Consider the following 22,276-nt stretch of genomic DNA (forward strand, 5'->3'; position numbering starts at 1 on the left):
CTCAAAGTGGTAACCATGTCAGTCTCTTCTGCTTCCTCTTCCAAGTAGAGGACAGGACAAAAGAACCATTCCTACACATTACAGTACAAGCTAAAAAACAACTTGTGTGTCTTCACCTTACTAGACTTACCGCATATACAGAAACAATCTTTCCTCTTAATAAAGGTGAATGTAAAAGATCACACAAAAGACTGAAATTGATGTCATATCAACATCTGTGTTCCCTTCGCTGTTGGGGACTGCAAGCATCAAGGACATACCATGACTCTGATCTTGCTCAGCAGTAAACCCTCTCACTTGTAAGAGCAGCATTAATATGTTCTGCAGGGAACCTGTATTCATCCCCTAAAGGAAGGATACTACAACATGATAGCACAGGGTCAATGCACATGATGAAAAGGAAGCTAGGAAACAATGTTTGGAAATCTGTTAAAACAAACAATTCCTGTGAATTCCCAGATAACAAAATTCAAAAGAGTAAACTTAACCTTGGTATAAACTCCACTTAGTTTACCTATCATGTCAGGACTAAAATTTACATCAAACTATCATGTAACTACTGGGTAGTGACTACACATAACTACTGTAGCAACACAGAAAGGAAACAAACATTTAAAATGAGAGTTAAGGTTGCAAAGTTAACAGTGAACCATACAACTTCCTAATGGCTTCCGCGCCACTAGCAGAAGCCACAGATACACAGTCTTGCTTTACCTACAAGATTTCATCAGTAGTATGTTTTGCCCAGAATACCAAGTACCACTCCTGTGTGAACAAGGTGAGTGGCTTTTCAGTGACAACCCTACAGGTATCGCAGGAAAAGAAGTGTCCAAAACCAAACAATATCTACTTCCCACTGACACGTTTCCCCTCCCTACACCAAGTATGATTATTTCTGCCCATGCCTTTACATAAGAAATTTCATAAGGGAAAGGCTGCAAGAATATGGCAAGATGGAAAAACTGTAGACAGTGGATTTTCTAGTACACCAGGATGTTCCCATGACAGTTGCTGTCGGTTAAAAATACTTCCAATATCAAAGAGTACAACTAATCTTCTTAACTGAAGACAAGAAAAACACTCCTGACAAAGTTACTATATTGGAAAAGGGGCTACCATTGAGATAAATGTCTTTCATAGGACACATTGACATTGTAAATAGCAGAAGTCACTATGACCACAGCCATCACGCTACATGGGTGGCAAGCATTGTTCCTTCAAAGAACAACTCAAAAAGATAAAAAAAAAACCAATTACAAAAAAAAAAAAATTGCTCTTCATTCCAGCTCCCAAGGGATTCCCATTGCTAATGGCTTAGTAGGGGTTTTCTCCTCATGATGTTCTCCCAGGACTGAGATGACATCACTTCACAGAGGAAAGCTGAAGCATGAAGCATTCTGCATAAAGCATGCCTCCTTCCCCCTGCGCTAGGCAACCGCATTCCGCAAACACAAACCCAACCTTACAGCTGGTTTTATCTCCCTCAGGTCTGCAGGCCTTCATCAGCAGTCATGCTGTCTCTCCAAATAAGTTATCACACCTTATCTTCCAAGAAAACTCTTCAGCAAATACCTGCGATAGCAGGGAGTTACGGCACCCATCCGTCACGCTCACCTCCCCGCAGGGCTGCTGCTAGATCCCAGCCCCACAGCCCCACCCCACTCCCATACTACAGCAGGGTTCTTAACCTCATCTGCCAAAGGGTTAAACACATGCAGAAAGTGGAAGGACAGCGAGAAAACAATTTCAACACTGCGGTTAACTCTACTATATCCAGCCTACTGCTGACCAACTCCAATGAAGACAGCGGAGCAAAGGGATTTGCCAAAAGCCTCAGGGCAGCGCACCAGACAAAATCAGAGGAAGCTTGTTCCTTGCCGTTTTCGTGTAATCATGACCTTAACATTTTTCTGTAAGTACTACCTCTCAAAACTTTGAAAGGTTTTTATTATGAGATATTTTCAGAGTAGGAAGAACACGGCATAACACTACAAACTTTAAGTTTGTGCCCATTTACACTACAACATGAAAATAACCTGAACTGCAGCGTATTTATAGTAAGGAACATGGATACCTTTATTCTTATTTTCACTTCCCAACTCAGAAAAACCAGGTCATCACTTGCAAATGAGCAAAAAGCACAACCAGACTGAGCAATAAATCCAAAATGACAAATTAACAATTTGAAATTGCTGAACTGGGGACCACATCCTTTGGCATAATAAAAGCTTATTTAGCAAAAGTGATGCCTTGATAAAGATGATCCTGGCACTAGCCCAAGCATTCATTCCTTCCAAGGTTATATAAACCTCACAAAACTGTAAATAGAACTTCAAGCACCGTTACTGATGGGAATGCAAAACAGGAGGGGAAATGGATATTTGTTTTCTCTGCGAAGGCCATGGAATGCAAGCCCATTTCCTCGGTGCCTCTCTCCTCCCCAGACTTTTCCCAATCTGAACCTTAGAGATGGTATGGAGATGAAGGGATTTCATACTGGCTTATCTACAGAAGATTCAGCAAAGCCTCTTGATCTCTTTGGGACAACAGAATGCAGAAGTTAAAAATCTATTTGTTTTTTCAAGTTCTAACCTAATCCTATGCAACTACAGCAGCAGTTATTCAGAGATGATTAGTCCCAGAGGAAGTTTTCAGAGACTGTCCTCCAAGAATTTCAAGACTTCATCCCTTTAGCCGTATTATATAAAAAATACATTACATACATACATATACACACATAAAAATACTATATACACATTCACACACGCTGGTCAAAATAGAGCAATATATAATAATGTGCCTGCCATATCAACAGTTTCTAGGGGAAACAGTTATAGGAGAATGTTTTCAGATGTAAGCCTTAAGACAAATACTTCTACAAAGATACCCAAGTTTCTACTTAACTACTAGACATGTACAATTTTTATAGCTCAAGTAACAGGAGAGACACTTGTGACTTAAATTCTCTAAGTCTACTGCCTGAATCTTGCAAGCATTAAGAAAAAAAGCCTACTAAGCCTTTACTATCAGTCTACCCCAACATACTATGTTTAAAGCAGCATATGGAGCTGACAAACAAATTGATTCCAATACTTAAAAAATAGCAACTATCCTTATGTAAAATTAGCATACAAGCTAGAAGAGATAAATACCCTGCCTACAACCAGAGTCCACATGCTACCTACCATCCATAGTATGCAAGTGACTATAAACAAAACACATTGCATGGGCAACCTGTATGTTCAGATTAGGTCTGTCATTTTCACAACTCCAATCTTACACTCCATAGACAGTAGCTGACATAGAATACTGAAATTGGAACATAGCATGTTATATTAAAGAACAAGAGTTTTAGAAGCTCCCTCTTACCTCAGCCTCTTTCTGCTGGAGGATTCTATCCTTGTCTACCACTTCTTCTTCAACAGGCCTATTGAACAAAAGAACACATTGATGGTATAAGATAGGGGAGTAAAAACCTCCAAGGACAGATTCAAGGCTCATATTTCAGCTAATATAACAACAAAAAAGTCTACATGCTTCCACACAGGGTAAATTAGGACATTCTTAAACCCATGCTTCCCTTTTGTAAAATGCCATCTTTACCTCATAGACTCCTGTTATTCACTCTCCATTTCTTAAAATTCGATTTCTTCACTGCTGGGGGGAGGGGTGGGGGGGTGGGGGTGCGTGCCATTTACTCTAATGAAGAGATTCCCTCCACTATCTATACATGGTACAAAAATCAACCATTAAGAAGCTGTGTAGGTAATTTCATTTCTTCTTCAAGATCAAAACGCTTGATATTGGCTGAATACTTAACAAGTAGAGTGGAGACAAGAATAAGTCACTACCAAAAAAGATGCAGCACAGGTAGATGCAGGTTTTTTTGCATTAAGTTGCCAAGGACAGAAACCTTACCAAGAAGGGGGGGGAACAAAACCAAAAAACCCACCACCAAAAAAATCACAAAACACACAACCACAAAAGCCACACACATTACCAAAAAAAAGATTGTTTGGTCTAAACTTCCCTCTCTAGCTATACATGAAGGAGCAAGAGAACAGCCACCATGGCAGTCCTGCAATAACTGGAGAAGCAACACCCTACCTAATCAGATAGGCTGGGGCCTATTTAAATGTGGCCACTAGAGTTTATTTTTTCCAAGTAGACATCATTAAATAAAAACCCATCTTTCTTGCAGCCCACTACTTCTTTATGCACATTCCAATTAGAGGCATAGAGAAGAGGGAATGGATATAGAAACAAGAACAGCTGTTTCTAAGCATGGCACTTCACTAGATATTACTCCTCTTCAAGAAGATTTCATACAAATTTCAGTAACTCTATAGATTGAAATCTCATGAGACATAATTAGTTACAGGTGGGATTAGTTAGGAGGAAGAGCCAGTTCAATGTCACAGTGGAAAAAGATTCACAAGCAGCAGAGCCCAAAGGCATGTGCATACTTACTTGCCAGTTCGTTTTAGCCTCTCCGAACGGAAGTTCTCGTAGTGCAAATCTTGGGTCACCTCCTGCAGGTCCTGCATGTGCGTTCTAGAACATGCAAAGGGCTATTGAACACTTTGTCCTTCTTGTCAAAGGGAAGAAAAACACTCTTATCTTCTATTTTTGTTTTATATAACAGATATATTTACGGGAAAAATAATCCCTACAGACCAAGCCTGCCATAAAGCTAGCCAGAACACTGCTTTCATGTTTTATTGGTCTTTACTTCATACTTAAGTGCCCTCCCACCAATATTCTTCAAACACGCAAAGTATGCTGTCCTCCTTTTGTTCACTATTTACTTTATAGGAGTAGTTTATACCAGTCTTTGCAGTGTTAAGAACCTTGCAAAGACAGTTATTCAGAAAGATATTTTAATTCCTAAAGTATTTTTTTGACTCTGAAGTGCTATTAAGTATAATTTGTAACTGAGAACTAGGTGGAGCTCGTTGACTCACATAACAGCTGACATTGCCTAATAATTTTCAATTGTCAAAAAAAGGAAAAAAATGCTTGCTACCAATGACCAGCAGAGGGCAATCCCTGCCCAGTAGAGACTGAAATCAGAAATACACAACGGAATTCAATTTCCAACAATAGCGAGATGTCATTTAAAAAGAAGAAAAAAAAAATCACTTAAAACCATCTACACAAGCAGAATATCCATATCAGCTAAAGTCATAAAGCAGCAGGGTATCATATTTAACATAGGATTTCCTATACTGCCAAGAAAACTGAGCTTTGCTTTTAGAATACTCTTCACAGTTCGATCAACCACTTCAAGTAATACTTTAAAAGCCCCTCTGCCCCACCCACTGCACTATAAGAAAACTTCAGTTTACAGGTAAAGCCATCAAGTCAGTTCACATAAGGCATAAAACCTGTCACGTATATCTGGCAACATAAAATACAAGAAATATTTTCTGAAGTCAGAGATCAGAGGATTACAGCAGCAAAACAAGCTCAGGGGGTGGACACACAATAAAAAGTCACACTACACTGCCATCAGAGCTAGTTTTCAATTAAGGAGTTCATGTTCTTGTAAGTCTCTAGTCATTGTATCAGTTACGTCACCACAGGAGATGGGATGATTTTATCATTACTCACACCAGCATTGTGCGCAGTTTAAGGAAATCATTGTGCTCTGGATTTTCAACTTCAACAACTCCCCAGGGATACAGACGGCCTCTGATTTTTTTCCCTTTCACCTCAATAAGTTGATTGGACCCAATAACAGCAAAGGGAATGCTAGCCTAGTTGAGACAGAGCAAAACAAGTTACTGTTTTGGTTTTTGACTGGTTACTTTTTTTGTGTTTTGTTTTTCTTTTAAAGAAAGCACAAAGACTTTTAAGTAACAGACAGGAGAGAGCGAAAAGAAATGTTGACAAACACGCTCTACTAAAATCCTTCCACATCAGAAAACCAACAAATCTTATTCTAGGCAATGCAACCGGTTTCTCATTATTAACACCTGTAGTTTTGTTGGGATCAGTTTGTCTTAACAGAGGCACAAAAGGAAATGACTCTTTGCTTTAGGAACACTTGACTGTTGTTGAAGTACAGTTTGGGCATAATGTGTCATCTGACATAACATCATGCATGGAAAACAGCCAACAGAAACATACTTCAGATCCAGATTAAAGTAGCTAGAGAGAGAATTTCAGATACATTCTTCAAGCACCTTTGCAAGTATCACACCACAAAGAGGAAATGACTTCAGTAAAACCTTTATTATCTGCTCTAACAAGAGGAAAGTTGTTAATTAGTATAGTAACCATAACACACACACACACATATTCTCTCTCTTTGCTTGCACGTCAAAAGGTTTGAGTCAGAAAACAGACTGCAAATCACAGTTCTTGGTGAAGAGTTGCTTGCATTTAAAAGAAAATCACGACACAGTACATTTGGAATTCTGATGAAGCAGAGACTGGAATAAAAAGGATTATAATTCAGAGTCAACATCCAAAGAAAACTTGGATTTTCAACACATTATGAAGGAATGAAGTACCTTTAAGCATACTGTAGGCTTGAAGAACTACTGCTGCAAAATAATAAATTATGAATGAAACTTGCCTTTAAAACTCTGGTTTGTTCTTTAAACTCCTCATCTTCATCAGAATCTGCATCAGGGAGCTGATAAATCCTAATGCCATGTTCCGAAATCTCATCCAGAACCTGAAGTTTACAAAAAAGGACTACTAATGAATTTGTATTTCATTGAAGAGATATTAAGTTAAAAATACACACAACTGATTTAGTAGTCTGTCATATCTAGAAATCTCAGAATGATTTTCTGCTTTAAGTAATTTGACAATGCTTAGAAAAAAATCATTAGCAGAAATTGCCATTGCTTATGCTTTGAGCTTACGTACTACCAAATTAGTTTATGTCCTAACAAGACTATCTTACACAGCATTAATTTCATTCTACCTATGAAGAAAAAAAAAAACCCAGCATTTTTCATTTTTCTGCATTCAACAGAATTGAACCTCAAGTCCATAAATAACCTGGAAAGAACAGTTCAAGGTATAAAAGCACTCAGCAAGCAACCTACGTGTTTTGAGATGTAAGAAAGGAATACTAAGTGGGAAATCAATCACATCCTTAAGATGCAGAAAGGAAGCCTACACTAGACCTGGTTGGATTTTAAAGATTTTATTTTACTATTGCAAAAAAAAGTATCTTAAAAACATTGCTGAGATTTGCTAACTACAGAGATTCTCTTTTAAAGAGCTTACTAACAGGTATTTTAAAAAGCCAAAACATTTGCTGAGATTACCTCTGAATTTAACTGTGTGATCTACCTGTGATCAGATATGGCTAAACACAAACAGCAGCTCACCTGTCTGTCCACTCAAAGAGAAACTTGACTCACTGACTAAATGCATTTTGTGACATTCCTAATGTACGTTTCTTTGCACATGACCTCAACTAGCATATTTTTGTGCAGTGATACAGAAATAAACATTTATAATAAACATATCAAGATGCAATCAAGGCCTTCAGACAACAATCTGTAGCTGTACTTGGGGAATAAACATCAGAATTGGAACACTATTTGCTACGAATGGTAGCTGCATAACTAGTAAAATATTTGTAACACAATGCACTCTCACAGCACTTTTTGAAGACTAACAAATATGCACTTGACTCAGTGTCCAAAGTGCCACATAACACAGGCTTAAAGATTTTAAAAAAGGCAAAAAAAGATAAATTCATTTTTAGAAAACACAGCAAGTAAATCATTAAAAAACCCAGAAGATATACATGGAGCATAATACAGAAGCAGACAAAACCAAAGTGAAGTTAATATGAAAAAGTAAAATCAATGAATTTGTAGAAGGGATTCATTAGTTACAGCATCAAAACCATGCAGCTCATGTCAAAGTATATTTTCATGTATTTGATATGTACAAAAATTTAAGAGACAGCACCCCGGTCTCTTGAATCAAAGAGACAGAAGCTTATTATCCACTTAAACTGAAGAAAGTTACTCAAAATCCACTAAGAGAAAAACTGTCCATAAACAGTTTTCTTTACTGTCACTAACGTCTGAGATTAACATAACAAATACACTATCTGTATTCCTGTATACATTCTTTTCCTAATGAAATCGCTGCAGGGGTAAGCAGCTAGCATAATTCCAGGCCTTTGGCAGTTTCAAAAGGGGGTACAAGTCAACCCTTTCTTCAGATCTGAAGAGAACGATTCTACTGCCATACTATTAAAAATATTTAAGTCAGAAATCCCATCAAATGCATTGACAAGATTTTCTGTCACTGAAGAAGGTGTGGTGGTATGAGGAGAGCATGAAGAATGCTGAGATTCCACAATAACTCTCTGCAAAGGGATCTTGGATGTCAACTGTGCAAGCTTCCTAGCTGAGTATTCCCTCATGAGCTGCAGCTGTAACCCCAGACCCGGCACCTGAACCAAGCAGCAGCGCTGCTGCTGTAACCAACCTTTACAGCAGACAAAGTCTGGGCAAAATCCGGAGGGGGGTTGAGGTAATCATAAAAACATTCAGAAAAGCCTACGTAAGGACTTGTGCTGTCGTTACTACACAGAAAACTGGACGTAATTTGGTAATACAAACGCAACCAGACTTCATGGACAAGAAGTCTTAATGAACCTTCCCACAGCATTGTTGGGTTCCTCCATCCTGTCACAACGGCAACCAATAGCTACAGTATAAATAAAACTTGTCCAAGCAGACCTTGATTATTAAACAGCTGTTTAAAATAAAACAATCCCTCACACCATTAGAAGAGGAATGACCATGTATGAACCACAGTTATTCCCATGACAATGTTTTCCTGCCAGGTATATAAACATCCCCTGCACTCACACACGTGCACACACACTGAATAAAATATTATGAGCCCCCACCAACACAGAGAGCAATATTTTTAAAAGAAAAAAGAAATTTGGGGATAAGCGTTGCCAATAGGCAAGTAACAGTTACATTTGCACAATTACATTTAAATCAATGCATGTTGTTAATTGTTTTTCAGAATGGAATATAACTAAATTATCACCAAATGATAACAAAAGATTCACAGCTGGGATAGGTGGGGCAGTGCTGCAGTGCGATGCCTTTAAGTAGCTGCATAAAACAAGAAAGCACATTTAACCTGGCTGAGATCTTAAAGATAAAATGCAAGTGAAACAATAACGGGAAAGCCAACAACAAGGGGTGCTAGAATACTATATTACAGCTGTTAAACCTAGTGCTTTCCTGAAAGGAAAAAGAATTGCAATAAAAACAAACTGTATTTTATGGTCCTAACAATGAAACAGCATTTTGCTTCTTCAAATCTGAATTTTATTGGCCTCCGAGGATTCTGTGTTCCTAAAGATTAGCCTTCCCATGGGAAATTTAAAAAAAGTCAAAATATTAGTTCCCCTCTCATGAAGTCATTCTTTTGAGCAGGTTTCCTTAGCAGCCTTGCATGGCACAGCTTGTGAAACTGCTTTGCATTTCTTCCCACTCAAGAGTTTTAAAAAATAACTTTGAATTCCAGAAAGACCAAACAGGAATTACTCCAAGCTGGGTTTCCTTTGCAAGCACCACAAACTGATCTTGCTGCTTAGTCCAAAGCGGCAAAACAAAAACATTTTACTTTAGATTGATGGCCAAATGGCAGAAACATCTAAAAAAAATAAGACTTCAAGCTGCGTCAGCAAAGCAGGATTTTGATTCTTATCCCCGATTAGAGATTCTGTTAGCCAAGATGCTTTGAGTTAGAACAATATACAGTAGCTAGACTTTCAAAGCTTTGGAACCACATTATACATTTCACTTAGTATAAACTCAGTTTACAGAGTGACCTTTGCGAGCAGTACAAAAATAATATAGACTTGTTTACCTGTTTCCTAACCATTCCCTCAGACTACTCCACAAGTGCCATTCATCTTCTTGTATTTAGCCAATGCCTAAGTGTGGTGTCCATATCATATGTCAGTCAAGACTGTTTTAAAGACTAGTTAGTTAAAAGTAACTTTGCTCAAACTAGAAAGAACTAGACGTGGATTAGCACTAAATATGGTCAAGAGAGGTTGCCTTTAAATTAATCTGTTCATCACAGGGTATGTAAACTGGGATTCAGCTCCATCTTCCACAATAAATGTGCATCATAAACCCCCAATCTAACATCACTTACAGAATTGTACTGGAAAATAAGCAATTCCAAATTCACATTGGGAAACACGTTTGCTTGCACTACTGACATGTTTCAGCTAAAATCCGGTGTTAACAATACGCAGAAGTGAATGTCAAACAGCATGTGCATTATGCTATGCTTGGCCCTAAGAGAGGCCACCAAGCAGCCCATAAAAGGAGCACAGAAGAAAGAGTCCCGAAACAATTACAGCAAGTATTGAAACCTGATAAGAGTATGTTCTTCATTTCACCTAAGAACTGCTTTTGTGAAAGATGACTGTAGCTAGAACCTATTTGATATCAGTTTATTTTATGTATTTGAACTAACAAAGCAGAACATTCAGATTCCCAGTGAATTATATTGTCAAATAATTAACGTTCCACTTAAATGCCTGCTTCAAATCTTTCAACATCATTCTGCTACCAAATGCTGAACCAAAAAATACATACCTATGAAAACTGAGCCTGAAGTACACTGCTGAAAGATCAAATACAGTTTCTTTGTAAGAAGTAGCAGCTCCACAAACAATATTACTATCAGATAAAAACCTTTCACCAAGTCAGTACAGCCACAGAAAAAGAGAAGGCGTAAAACCAGCATAAGCAGCCACATCTCTGCTCCATTATTTCCCTATGAGTTCTTTCAATTTGCCCACAGTACCTGTCATCCCCTCGTAGCATTTGTGGAACAGCAAAATAAAAGCTCAACAGCCTGGACAGAATTTCTCCCAGCAAGATCTAGAGGTCTTTTTTAACTCAATTAATGCATTTTTTTTTCCCTTCCCCCTTTCACCCAGTTCATCATAAAGCTGGTCATATTTACCTATCACCCCCTTCAGCGAATGTTTGTCTACATTGCAGAGAAGGTTCACACAGTCACAACTGTGCCCACTTTAAACTTCCTCAGACACAGAGGATTTATTCCATTTCTTGGGCAAGTTTTCTTACATCACTGAGCTTTATACAAGCACAACAGCAAAGCCAGCAGTACCTCACCTTACCAAATTGTAGCTGCTTACATGCCTACACAAACCACAGTCACACCTTTGACTGTGGCACTGGTCCACCTAAAAAAAAAACACCCAAACACATCCTCTGAATTTAGGTTGAGTTCAGCTCATGTACTGTTTTGTAAGCATGATTTTAACTATATTATTTTTCCCAGTTAAATAAAGCTGTACTCCCTCTTCAAGAAAACAGAAAAATACCCCCACACAAAAGCCCTTGGAATAAAGATTCAATAACCATTCTAAAGGACTACTGGAAACCAGAGGATCACAATCAAAACATCTGTCATGCCCTCCATGAAAATCAAAAAGTGGTAGTGTAAAATTATATTAATATGTAAAAGATTAAGATATAATCTTACCATGAAAAAAAGTTTGCATACTGTGGTGCAAAATATAGACTGCATTTTAGAAGTAGTAATTATCTGTATACTACTGAAGGCATAAGTTATTAAACTTGTAAAAAATCGCAAATTTTGTAGGGTTCAAATCTGTTAGGCTTTACAACTGAATGTACTGGTTTTGAGTCAATAGAAACTGAAAAAAGCTTGTGATCTCAATAAATTTTACTGAACCACCTCTCAGCATAATAGAATCGCACCACCTACCCACTTCTTTAAGAAGGTGCATGTAGTCATTCTGAATCAAACAGGATAAAACAGGAAAGATTAAATATTTACATTCATTGGCCAGATTATTCTATGATGAGATTAAACGGAAATTAGATTTAAAGTGAAAGACTTGTACAACCACAAATATGTACTTTATTCCTGTAGAATTCACTACAATGTCATATTTGACAGAGGTTGGCCTGTCTTGGAAAGGTTTGGCAAAAAAAAAAAAATTCAAGACAGCAAGTAAATCTTCCAACGCAAAAAGATTTATCTTAGTACCACTGTCTGGAAAGCTTTTCTCTAATGCAGTCCTGAGTTTGTCCCGGTATTTTACATGGAAGGATAACCTAGTAGGAAAACATGTATACAAGACGACATACATTTTTCCATAACAATGGAGCTACAGAGAGCGTCCTGCTAATATATTACCCCAACTGTCCTGCCTCTGCATTAGCGCTTTTGTTTGTATCATGGGCGCACTTATTAAGCAAGTTTCCAATCACCCCAACTTAACCACATTTTGCTACAAGCCACGCAGCACAGTTAGTGCACGCAAACCAAGTTTCTTTTGGATGAAACTAAACCTAAAGATACATCCTCAGAATACATCTAATGCTCTCCCACCACTCATGGACATTCAGTCCACTGGGCTAAATAAGAGCTAGTCTGAAACATCTACACTACATGCATTTCAGGATGATTTGAGCCCTCATTACAAACCGTTTTGCTCAAAACCTGCTCTATCGGGGTGCACCGCTTGCTAACACAGATGAAGCCAAGACTGGCCAGATTCTCAGCAAGTGTAACTGGTAAAGCACATCAGACTTGAGTGGAGGTTTCCCACCTCACAATTGCTGAAGATTAGGTCCTTGGCCAATACCATTCACCCCTCTTCAGTTTGAATTTACTTTATATTTTGCTTTAACATTGTATGGGTTGCATTGTTCTCATGATCAAGTGTTAGACCTACTCTTCTCTTCAGCCTTTCTCTCTCCTTCAGCGTCAGTGTATCAGCCTTCGCAATCACAGGGACAATGTTGACTTTTCCATGGAGAGCCTTCATGAATTCTACATCTAATGGTTTCAGCCTGCCAACAAGTAGAAAATAAAAGGAGAAAAAAAACCATGTGGGTGGTTTGTGGTTTGGTTTTTTGTTTTTTGTTTTTTTTTTAAACCAGACCAAATGTATTAAAAATTATTTATTTCAAGTATCTACATAAATAATATTTCCAGAATAAATTAAGTCAGAGGACTTGCTTATCAGCTTTGTTGTGTAAAGGTTGAATTGCAATTAAAATTGTCTCTATAAGATAAATAGGATACTGTAAGCTCTTATGTTTCTGGGTGATAAACAATGTAATACTGACTGCTTCAAAACAATATTAAATGCCAAAAAGGGGACAAAGCAGACGGGAGCATTAATCCCCAAAGATGATTTTAATTGCACTGGCTAACTGACAATGTAGGAAGTAACTCAATTAACTTTAAAGTTAAGTTTCCAGTTTAAGTAACGAACAGACTTATGAATACAACATAACACCCTAAAATACAAGAGCTCAAGAGCTTGTTCTTACCCATGCCCAAAGGGAGAGATGAAGTAAAAACAGCAATGGACTCTGTTGTCTATAATGTGGCGCCTGTTTAGACCGCTCTCATCATGAAGGTATCTTTCAAACTGGTTGTCAATGTACTGGATAATTGTTTTGAAGCTGTGGAGTGGGACAGGGAGAGAAAGAGAGGCATCTTAGATCAGCTTTAAAATAATAATAAAAAAAAATTGCGAGAAGATAAGAACAGAAGGAGGAGAATCACACTTAAGAACGTTTCTGTTACAAAAATTCAACTTCCCAGCATTGTATCTACTACTGAGGAGAAGTATTTTGATAAAGCAAGAAGATATTTCCATAGCAACCACCAAGTGTCTATTTATGCCTAGAGCTACTTCCAAGTGTTATTCTGTCCACTGGATAAAAAGTTCAAGTGCAAGCTCAGAAAAACAGCACTCAGTGCTGAGACAACACAGACAGGAACAGAAGATTGAGGATTTTTCTGCTTTTTTCCCTGAGTGTAGGGGGTGAGGATTTGTTTTTAAAGCAGCTAACGAATGACACATCCCGGATATCCTCCTGATTTACAACCCTGACCCTAGAGCTAGGTTTCTATAGTTACGTATGAAAATTTGGGAATTCTAGTCCATTTGAATTAAGTACAAATACATTTGCAAGTCATGCACTAAAGCATCACATGATTTATTAAGGTATTTTTGTTACCTTACAGAATCCTTTTCTGTTGGCAAAGAAAAATAATTCCTACTTAGTTCAAGGAAATTTAAAATATGCCCTGCAAAGAAGTAAACGAACACAAAATTTGATCATATAGATTAATCAGATACAAAGAGCAGTGACTAAGGTCAGAAAACACATTGCATTACTAAGAAGATTGTTTTAAGATATTCCAGACCATGTAGACACTTGCAAACAACATTAATATAAAGTGTCCTTTTATATTAAGTACTGCAAGGGAAGGGAAATGAACACACTGACAAAGATGAGATTAGGCAGATGATTGTGTCATGAACATATCTTAAACTACTTGAGCGAAAACTGAGCAGAAAGTTTAACTTGAAAAATAGCATTTCTGTTGCTGAGAAAGTGCAAATTTGACTAGAGAAATTTAAGTAGGAAACAGACAAGAGAACACAAAAAACAGAATTAGTAATCTGGAAAATGAACACACAGAATGATGGCAAATACTGTGACAGGCAGCGAAGTTCAACTCTGGGCTGCATGGCTGTAATGAAGATAATGAAAGAAAGTAATAAGAATGATGGAAGAGATCCTAGAGGGAATTTGATTTTTCCAGAGTTGAGTAAGCTTTCAGATCTAGGCGGAATAAATCCATAGTAGAATATATATACACACATTTATACCTTTACAAGGTTTGCACTGTTCTAAGTCGTATTATAGAAGATGACACAGCAAAACATGTTATTTATTGGGGTTTGACCTTAGTGCTGCTCAAGTCTAAGAACTAGCATCTTAATACCTACATGTGTTGAAAAAGGACAACATGGTTCATGTTCCTGTTGATCTTAGATACTCTCCTCTTAGCTGGTGAAAGGTAATGAGACTGAAGACGTACAAATACTAGGACAGAAACCAAGCACAAACAATGGGAAAGCAACTACCACACATTTCTCTGGCAATGTAATTAGTTTACGTGCCGTTTTCTAGCTCTAACAGCTATAATTTTCCCTATAAATATGGTGTTAGTGTCCTGTACCTCCTGACTTCCGGGAAACACCTGGCTTACAGCACAGTGGTATCATTACTTAGGAGATAGCACATCCTGTATTGTAACAGCAAACACCACAACTGTTGCATTTAAGCCCGTTGGGGGAAAATGAACAATATTACCAAGCTGCCAAAAACCACAAAATACAGCTTAACATAAGCCAGTAAAAAAAGAAAGTTAGCAGCAGCCAGAAAGCAGTTATCAAAGAATGACCTGCGACACTGCAACTAAGATGAAACGAGGCATATGATCAGCAATATCTAACAAGTTAATCTGTAAACTCTTTTTGTCAGCCATCCTTTTGAGACCAGATTTGATCCCAATCTGTGCATGAACCAATTTTTTTTCCCCCTCCCCTCCTTAGATTATTTCTCTTCTGTCTGATGAAAGATGTTACCTTAAGGACATGCTTCTCTCCCAATCCCAGTGTCCTTACGCATGGAAGAGCCATTCTATGCTTCAAACCTCCCACCACAAAGAATTTTGCTATTCCCCAAACACAGGCCTAAACTGATGCCAAGAGCATTCCTAGGTGTAGTTTGATTCTAGAATACAGAACTCCAGCTAGCACTAAAGCTTCACACAGAATCTAAAAACTTATCACTATGGTTAACTGTGGTTAGCATCCACCTTGTCCTACAGGCTGTTTTAAGTACAATAGCTTTTGGAAAACAAAAAATAATCTACTTTAGGGAATGTGTTGTATTAAATCTATAATAATGCATTTCCCAAACCAATCTTGTTATTCTTCCAATCCAGGAGACCCCCTGGACAAACTCCTGACAAGACATAATCCTTACTAGCACTTCTTCTGTGATGAAAAATACATAAAAATTGACCCCAGCTCCCATCCTTGAAAGTCAAACTCTAAAACTAAGCCCTTTCATCAATGCAAAGACAGAAACCAAAAGCCGTTTAAGAAACTTACTCAGGAGAAAGATATTTGAAACAGAATCAGTGACTGCTGCCTCCTAGGCAGATCACGCCAGTTTGATTTACCTCTGTTCAAAAGTAACCTTAGTAAAAGTCATCATCCTGAAAAACAGGTAATCTGCACAAATTGCAGTTTTCCCAAAAAGAGTGCTTTATAAAAACTTGGATTGAGATCAGCACCATCTACCGGTTAACCATAATTGCAGTAAATGCTCCAGAACACAAACATAAGTTCAAGAACACGAACTTGCTGCTTCCTCTGAACTAACAAGGAAGGAAGGTAGTTGAACTGAGTTAGTCTTGACTACAGTTTGAAACAAAGAGTCTATCCATCCAGGCCCCTATGACATCCTGTAAAGACTAATAGACTTTGTCAAAATGACACTCATTTTCACGTGACGTAAGAAAACGGGACTAGAGAGACACAATTAAAATTAATCGCATCTTTTTATTTTGTAGTATGTAAGTACTATTTGTTCCCGTATTGTATTTTGATGTTTAAGATTTGTCACAGAAAACTAAGTATAAACCAGTAAATTGTTCTACTGGGTCTGAATCATCATGGAATGACTATTTAGCAAGACTCCAAAAAGAAAGGGTAAAAATCTGAACACGTAGGTCTCTCAGAAACATCTTAGCAGAATAAACAAAGGGCATTAGAACACAATCAACAGGAAGAGCTCTATGCAACACAATGCACGCGCTGCAGAGCTCTTAGCTCCAGCGGAAGGAAGCTCTAGTCAACAGTGCACAAAATAAGCAAGACCATGCTGCAATCCAGAAAGATGCCTTAGTGTTATTCTAAAAGTTCAATTTATTTCAACTTAATAAAAGTAGGAAAAGTGGAAGGAAAACAAAAATCCCACCACAGCTTCACTTTCAAACTTTCATTTACTATATTATATAACTTCACTGCCTTCATTTTTGCTGTGTTTCCACAGCACACCACAGAAAAAGTAAAACCATGTCTGATAACAATGTTCTTCAGAATGCTCCAGATAACACAGCATTCCGTCACAAAAAGATTACAAAACATTCTACTAGCATTATAGATGTTTATTTTATCAACTATTTGCCTCCTTCCTCATCTTTAACTTATACTGAAGAACTCAAATCAACTAGTATTAGCTTTACGCTCCCTTTCTCTGCACAGTGACAGTTTGTTTGCCTTAGGATTACCACCACAAGAAAGCATCAGCAAAAATTAATGGCTAAACAAAATAAATATTCCTAGCTCTTCTTAAAAGACAACCAGATGGAAATTCAAAGTTCAGCTTCTTGTTGCACTGGAATAATTGAGGCATCCTAGTAAGCACATTAATATATCTCATCTTTATTTGAAAGACATTATCACAAGATCAGTTTTCCACAGTTAAAGTGCATGACGACGATGATTTGGAAACTACATTTATGGAAAAACTTATTCATTCTAATTTTGTTACAAACTGCCCAGTTCCTTCATAGCTATTTTACCATTTTCATTCATGATCTTTATGCTAAAGGAATTATGTATGTTGTCCAGTGTATTTGCAGACAATTATTTCAGCAGCTAAATATTATCAGCAATATTTAGGCTAGAGAGAGCTAAGTAGTAACTCCATCATAAGAAAAAAAAAAAAAAGCAGTTCTATCCAACTTGCAAGTAGTACACATAAAGGACAGGGAATGAAAAGTACTGTCAGAAAAACCAGGAAACTGGATGAGCCAGAGACACAAAGACACAGAGACAAACAAAAAATTTCCCTTCACCAGAATTCTGCCCTATCGGAGCAGCTATGGAGACAAAAAGTTGACTGCAGTTGTCACAGAGAACCTTACTGGAGGAAAGGCCATTAATTTTGAGGGAGAATCATAGACAGCCTAATGAACACTAACCAAACCTTTTAAAAACATAAGAAAGTGGTTAGAAAAATTGAAACAGGAAGTTGTACAAAATAACACAGTTTTACTAGAGTTGTATATTTTAGGCAACAAAAATTGTAAGAGAAACTTTATTTGAAAGCTCACACAAGCTAAACGATCATGTCACTGATGATATGAAGATGAGCACCCAGAATGCAGAAGTGCTCAGAAAATTGTGCTCAACGGCAAGGACTCAGAAAAGACCCTCTACCATGAATTCAAGATAACACTCCATTAATGTTAAGAATAATGAACCTGTTATCCAAAGACCACCAGCTGAATCACTTAAGTTCAGAGAGACAGACACAGTAGAGTAGCGTTTGTGTAAGATACAAAGTCTATCAAGCAAAGCAGTATTTACACACATACCAGTCCTGGCTGTTAATGGCATCTCCATATCCTGGTGTGTCAACTACTGTTAAACGAAGTTTCACCCCTCGCTCCTCTATCTCTACTGTAGAAGCTTCGATTTGAACTGTTCTCTCTATTTTCTCTAAAATAAAGGAAGATTTTGATTGTTATTATACCTATCAATTGCTGCAGAAACCCCTGCAGGAGAGAGCAACAGAGGAGGAAATACAATCTGAAGTGTATTGTAACCTACATGACAAAATATTAAAAAAAAAAGCTGGCTAGTCAAAATTTAACACTACATTTTTGTAAATAAACAAGGAGCAATAAACTAAAAAAGGGGGATTTCCTCATGACAATATGCAAAAATAAAATTATAATACTCAGAAGCATGCTAGATTCTTTGCCAAAAGGTATTTACACCTCTAACCAGGATTTAAGGCTTTATAGACAAAAAACTTTAGAGGAAATGGGGATTACAGCAAAACCACATTTAGGTATATTGACACCCAAAAGGTTTAGGCAGTTGGTTTGTTTAATAACAACTGATGAAGAAACAATAAAAGGTGAGTCTTTGAAAGGAATAAACAAGAAAATGGCAGGTCAAAAAAATATAATTTGGAGGATTAAAATACATCTAGACAGCGTGAAGAAAGGATCTCATAGGTGAAGTTATCATCAGAATGAAGCAGTGTTAACTAAAGAACATGAAATTTCATAGGGTATGTGCTGGAGGAACTGCAAAACCGCATTTACCGGCAGCTCCAGGAATATAACGTTCTGGATAAAGATCAGTCAGGAACAGGCTGTTAATTAAAGTGGATTTTCCCAAGCCAGACTCACCTACAAACAAAATAATACAGGTTATTAAGCATATACACCTTTTACACCAGGCTTTTTAAAGCACTTCCTCTTTCCCCAAGCCCACATGATGGAGGAAAAATAACTTGTTCATCAGGATCCACCCTAAGTTTTGAGATAAAAGCATCAAAGGTTCAGCTAAGCACTTGAAAAACACAGGAAAAACAAGCCTCTAGTGTTTTCACAAATGCTACATGAAAATGCTAAGTTTACTGTAATACGTTTCATAATAAAAGCTGAAAGGTCATACAGCACTTTAACAATAGATCTAGAGATAGTTAGGTTACTTCAGGGAGATAAAAGTGTTTTTCATTTAAACTTCCAAAATCAGGAGCTGTAACTCTCTTGTCAAAAATTTCTGAGAGCTTTAAGGTTTTCCTAAGCTAGAAATTGAACCTGGAACACTGTTAGGAGGGAGAATGAATAAAGCAATCCCAAACTAAGAGTTGAGCTTTGCACCCTTATAGTTAGGCTACACATGTCCTATGAAATATGAAACAAAATGTCATAGGAAAATTATTCAAAATTCACCTGAGAAGTTCCACAATTCTAGAACTTTACGTCATACAAATTTTGTCCTACATCGAAGTTATAAAGTTAAACCTGTAAATGCAATTACTAAATCCAGATTTCAAAAAATCACTTTTTTCCTAACCCAAGGAATGAAAGGAGTCAGCATTTAGAACAACTGGCCATGTTACTTTAGATGCTACTAACCTAATCCTAGAGAAGGAGAAGTTATCTGCATCTATCATCACAAACTACATAAAATAAAACACTCTACACTTATCACAAATTATCTATTTATTTTACAGACACTGCTGAACACACTGTCACCAAATAATCCCAAACGGTACTACAGAGGACAGAGAATAAGAAGGTAACTACTACAAAAGGTGACAGTACTGTGAACTCACTTTGGACCTGTATAACATTAAAACTGATTCAATGCAAGTATAATTCAGTACGTCACTTAAAACAGCTTTGTGCCTACAGGACGTTCCATCAAAGACTCCCACAGGTGCTCATTCACAGGACAGGCAAATTAAAAGTTTAGTTACCATACCAGACTGCGTCAGTACAGAACAGCAGAAAACACAAGAATAGCATCACCATTTGAACAGCAAGATATTCGCCATGTGCATTCATGCCTTCAGTTGGGGAAATGGGAGTCAAAGAAAGATTAAGCAGCTATCCCTGCCATCTGATGATGAGTCAGGAATACAAGAATATCCTGTCAGCTCAAAGTCATCATCTTTAATCACTGCAAATACTCCCTCCTACCAAACACGACCAAATAGTAAGAGATTTAATTAGAGAGTGTATAGAGGTTCAAAGCTTTTTCTTCCGTCTAACAGTCAATTACTAAGTAGGAAGACATGTATGTCTCTGTGAAAGAAATCTTTTGTTGTTATGTAACAGTCAAAAATACTTAAACAAGTCACCTACCAACCACCATCAGTGTGAATTCAAAGCCCTTCTTCACAGATTTCCTGTGAACCTGGTTGGGCAGATTAGCGAATCCCACATAGCCTGCTGAGTCGGAAAACTGACAAGAAAACAAAAGTTGAGTATAAATGACATCCCCTTCCCCTAAAACAGAGTGCAGTTGATTCTATACAATAAAGTGCAGAGGTATATAAAGCGCATTGAATGAAACAATTTTTTGCTGCTATAGCAAGGCAGACCTTGAAACACACCCATTTACCAAGCAGTCTGATATAAATTGAAATCTGGTAAGTACCTTGGGCTACACATAAACAAAAGTCTCTCCTTGGATTAATAAAAAAAAAAATCTGCAAGCTTGCAAGAACACACTATTATTAATCTTAAACTGTAAACATAGGTAAAAATCCCAAAGATTTTAAGCTGGTCAAAAATACCTGTTCAAATTTGGTACCTGCTGCTACTATCTTCTATAAAAATAAATAATGCCTACACTCATGTGTAGAAAAACAAGAACATTGCATAGTAATGCAGAGATTACCAAGATACAATCACAGAGAGATCTATCTTCTGCTTGTTAACCTATCTCCACAATGTTCAACTTCTAACACAAAAGGAGGAAAAAGAAATGTGCCTGAAAAACTTATCAAAAAGATTTGGGCTATAAAAAGGGCAGCCTGCTTCACCATCTGTTATCAATTGACTGAAAATCTAATCGGAGCCTAAATAACAGCTAATAGGAGCCTAAACAAGAACTGCAGCCACTTGATTTAGGGACCTATGAGCTAGCTGGAACCAAATGTTTTCTTCAGAGATGAGTTTATGATGAGAACAGTTTTTATACAATGCCATACTTCCAGTGGGGGGATACAGGGGAAATCACTTAAAAGGCAATTACTTATTTGCTAACAATCCTTTTAAAACCCACCCAGATGGGCAAAACATTAGAAAAGAAGGTTTGTCAACTGAAATTTCCTGAGGTAAAGGCACCATTCTAAATGTGTAAGCAAACACCGAATGTCTGGCAAACATCTGAAAGCCTATTACTAGAATCACATGCAAGCTCTGTTTCTACTAAACAGTTCCTTTTAAGAAACACATCTGGAACAATAACATATCATTTATTCACTACTTTACCACTTCAGCAAAACCACAAGTATTTTCAGAAGGTGAATAGATTCTAATCAAAATTTTTGGCTATGCAGACATCTCTTTACCTTCACTTTTTCACCTGACTGAGACATGTTTCGTCACTCCAAGTTTCAGACACTGGAAAATAAAATCCATAGTGCATGTTAGCTGACTTGAAATTACATTCAATTTAATTTTGAACCTATCAATTGCATATAGTAATTACATTTTATTCTAGTAGAACAAAATTTCACATACTCAAAGATCACCAGAATAAACAAGCCATAATCAAAATGGCTGCTTCTGTGAAGCTATGCACAGGTGAGAAATTACAAAGGATTATCAAGACCAGAATACTTCATTTAAATACTTAAAAGTTTTAAAACAGAAAGATTCCTTTAAAACTCAAAATACTAAAATTCAGTATCCTTAAAGATCTTTCATCCATCCTGACTTTAAAGAAGGAAAAATACATACTGAAAGATAATGCTGAGTATGCGTGGTACTCCCGATATAATTTTTAAGTTCTCTGATTCTGTAATTAGCTAATAAAACCTGAAATTCA

General features: G+C 37.2%; 1 protein-coding gene across 1 annotated transcript in view; it reads right to left on the minus strand.

The window, feature by feature from the left end:
- The window catches only part of LOC104033045 (septin-2), a 34,564-nt gene that overhangs the window by 11,636 nt on the left and 652 nt on the right, over positions 1-22,276 (minus strand). Inside the window, exons 2-11 of the mRNA XM_009485567.2 lie at positions 21,798-21,849; positions 20,584-20,683; positions 19,030-19,116; positions 18,292-18,415; positions 13,368-13,502; positions 12,764-12,881; positions 6,584-6,685; positions 5,614-5,759; positions 4,471-4,554; positions 3,370-3,427 (exon numbers count right to left, since the gene is read on the minus strand). Of these exons, the coding sequence (XP_009483842.1) occupies positions 3,370-3,427; positions 4,471-4,554; positions 5,614-5,759; positions 6,584-6,685; positions 12,764-12,881; positions 13,368-13,502; positions 18,292-18,415; positions 19,030-19,116; positions 20,584-20,683; positions 21,798-21,824 (981 nt within the window). The 5' untranslated portion in view covers positions 21,825-21,849. The remainder of the gene's footprint in view (positions 1-3,369; positions 3,428-4,470; positions 4,555-5,613; positions 5,760-6,583; positions 6,686-12,763; positions 12,882-13,367; positions 13,503-18,291; positions 18,416-19,029; positions 19,117-20,583; positions 20,684-21,797; positions 21,850-22,276) is intronic.

The sequence above is a fragment of the Pelecanus crispus genome, chromosome 11 (assembly GCF_030463565.1).
Source record: "Pelecanus crispus isolate bPelCri1 chromosome 11, bPelCri1.pri, whole genome shotgun sequence".
Classification (NCBI taxonomy): domain Eukaryota; kingdom Metazoa; phylum Chordata; class Aves; order Pelecaniformes; family Pelecanidae; genus Pelecanus; species Pelecanus crispus.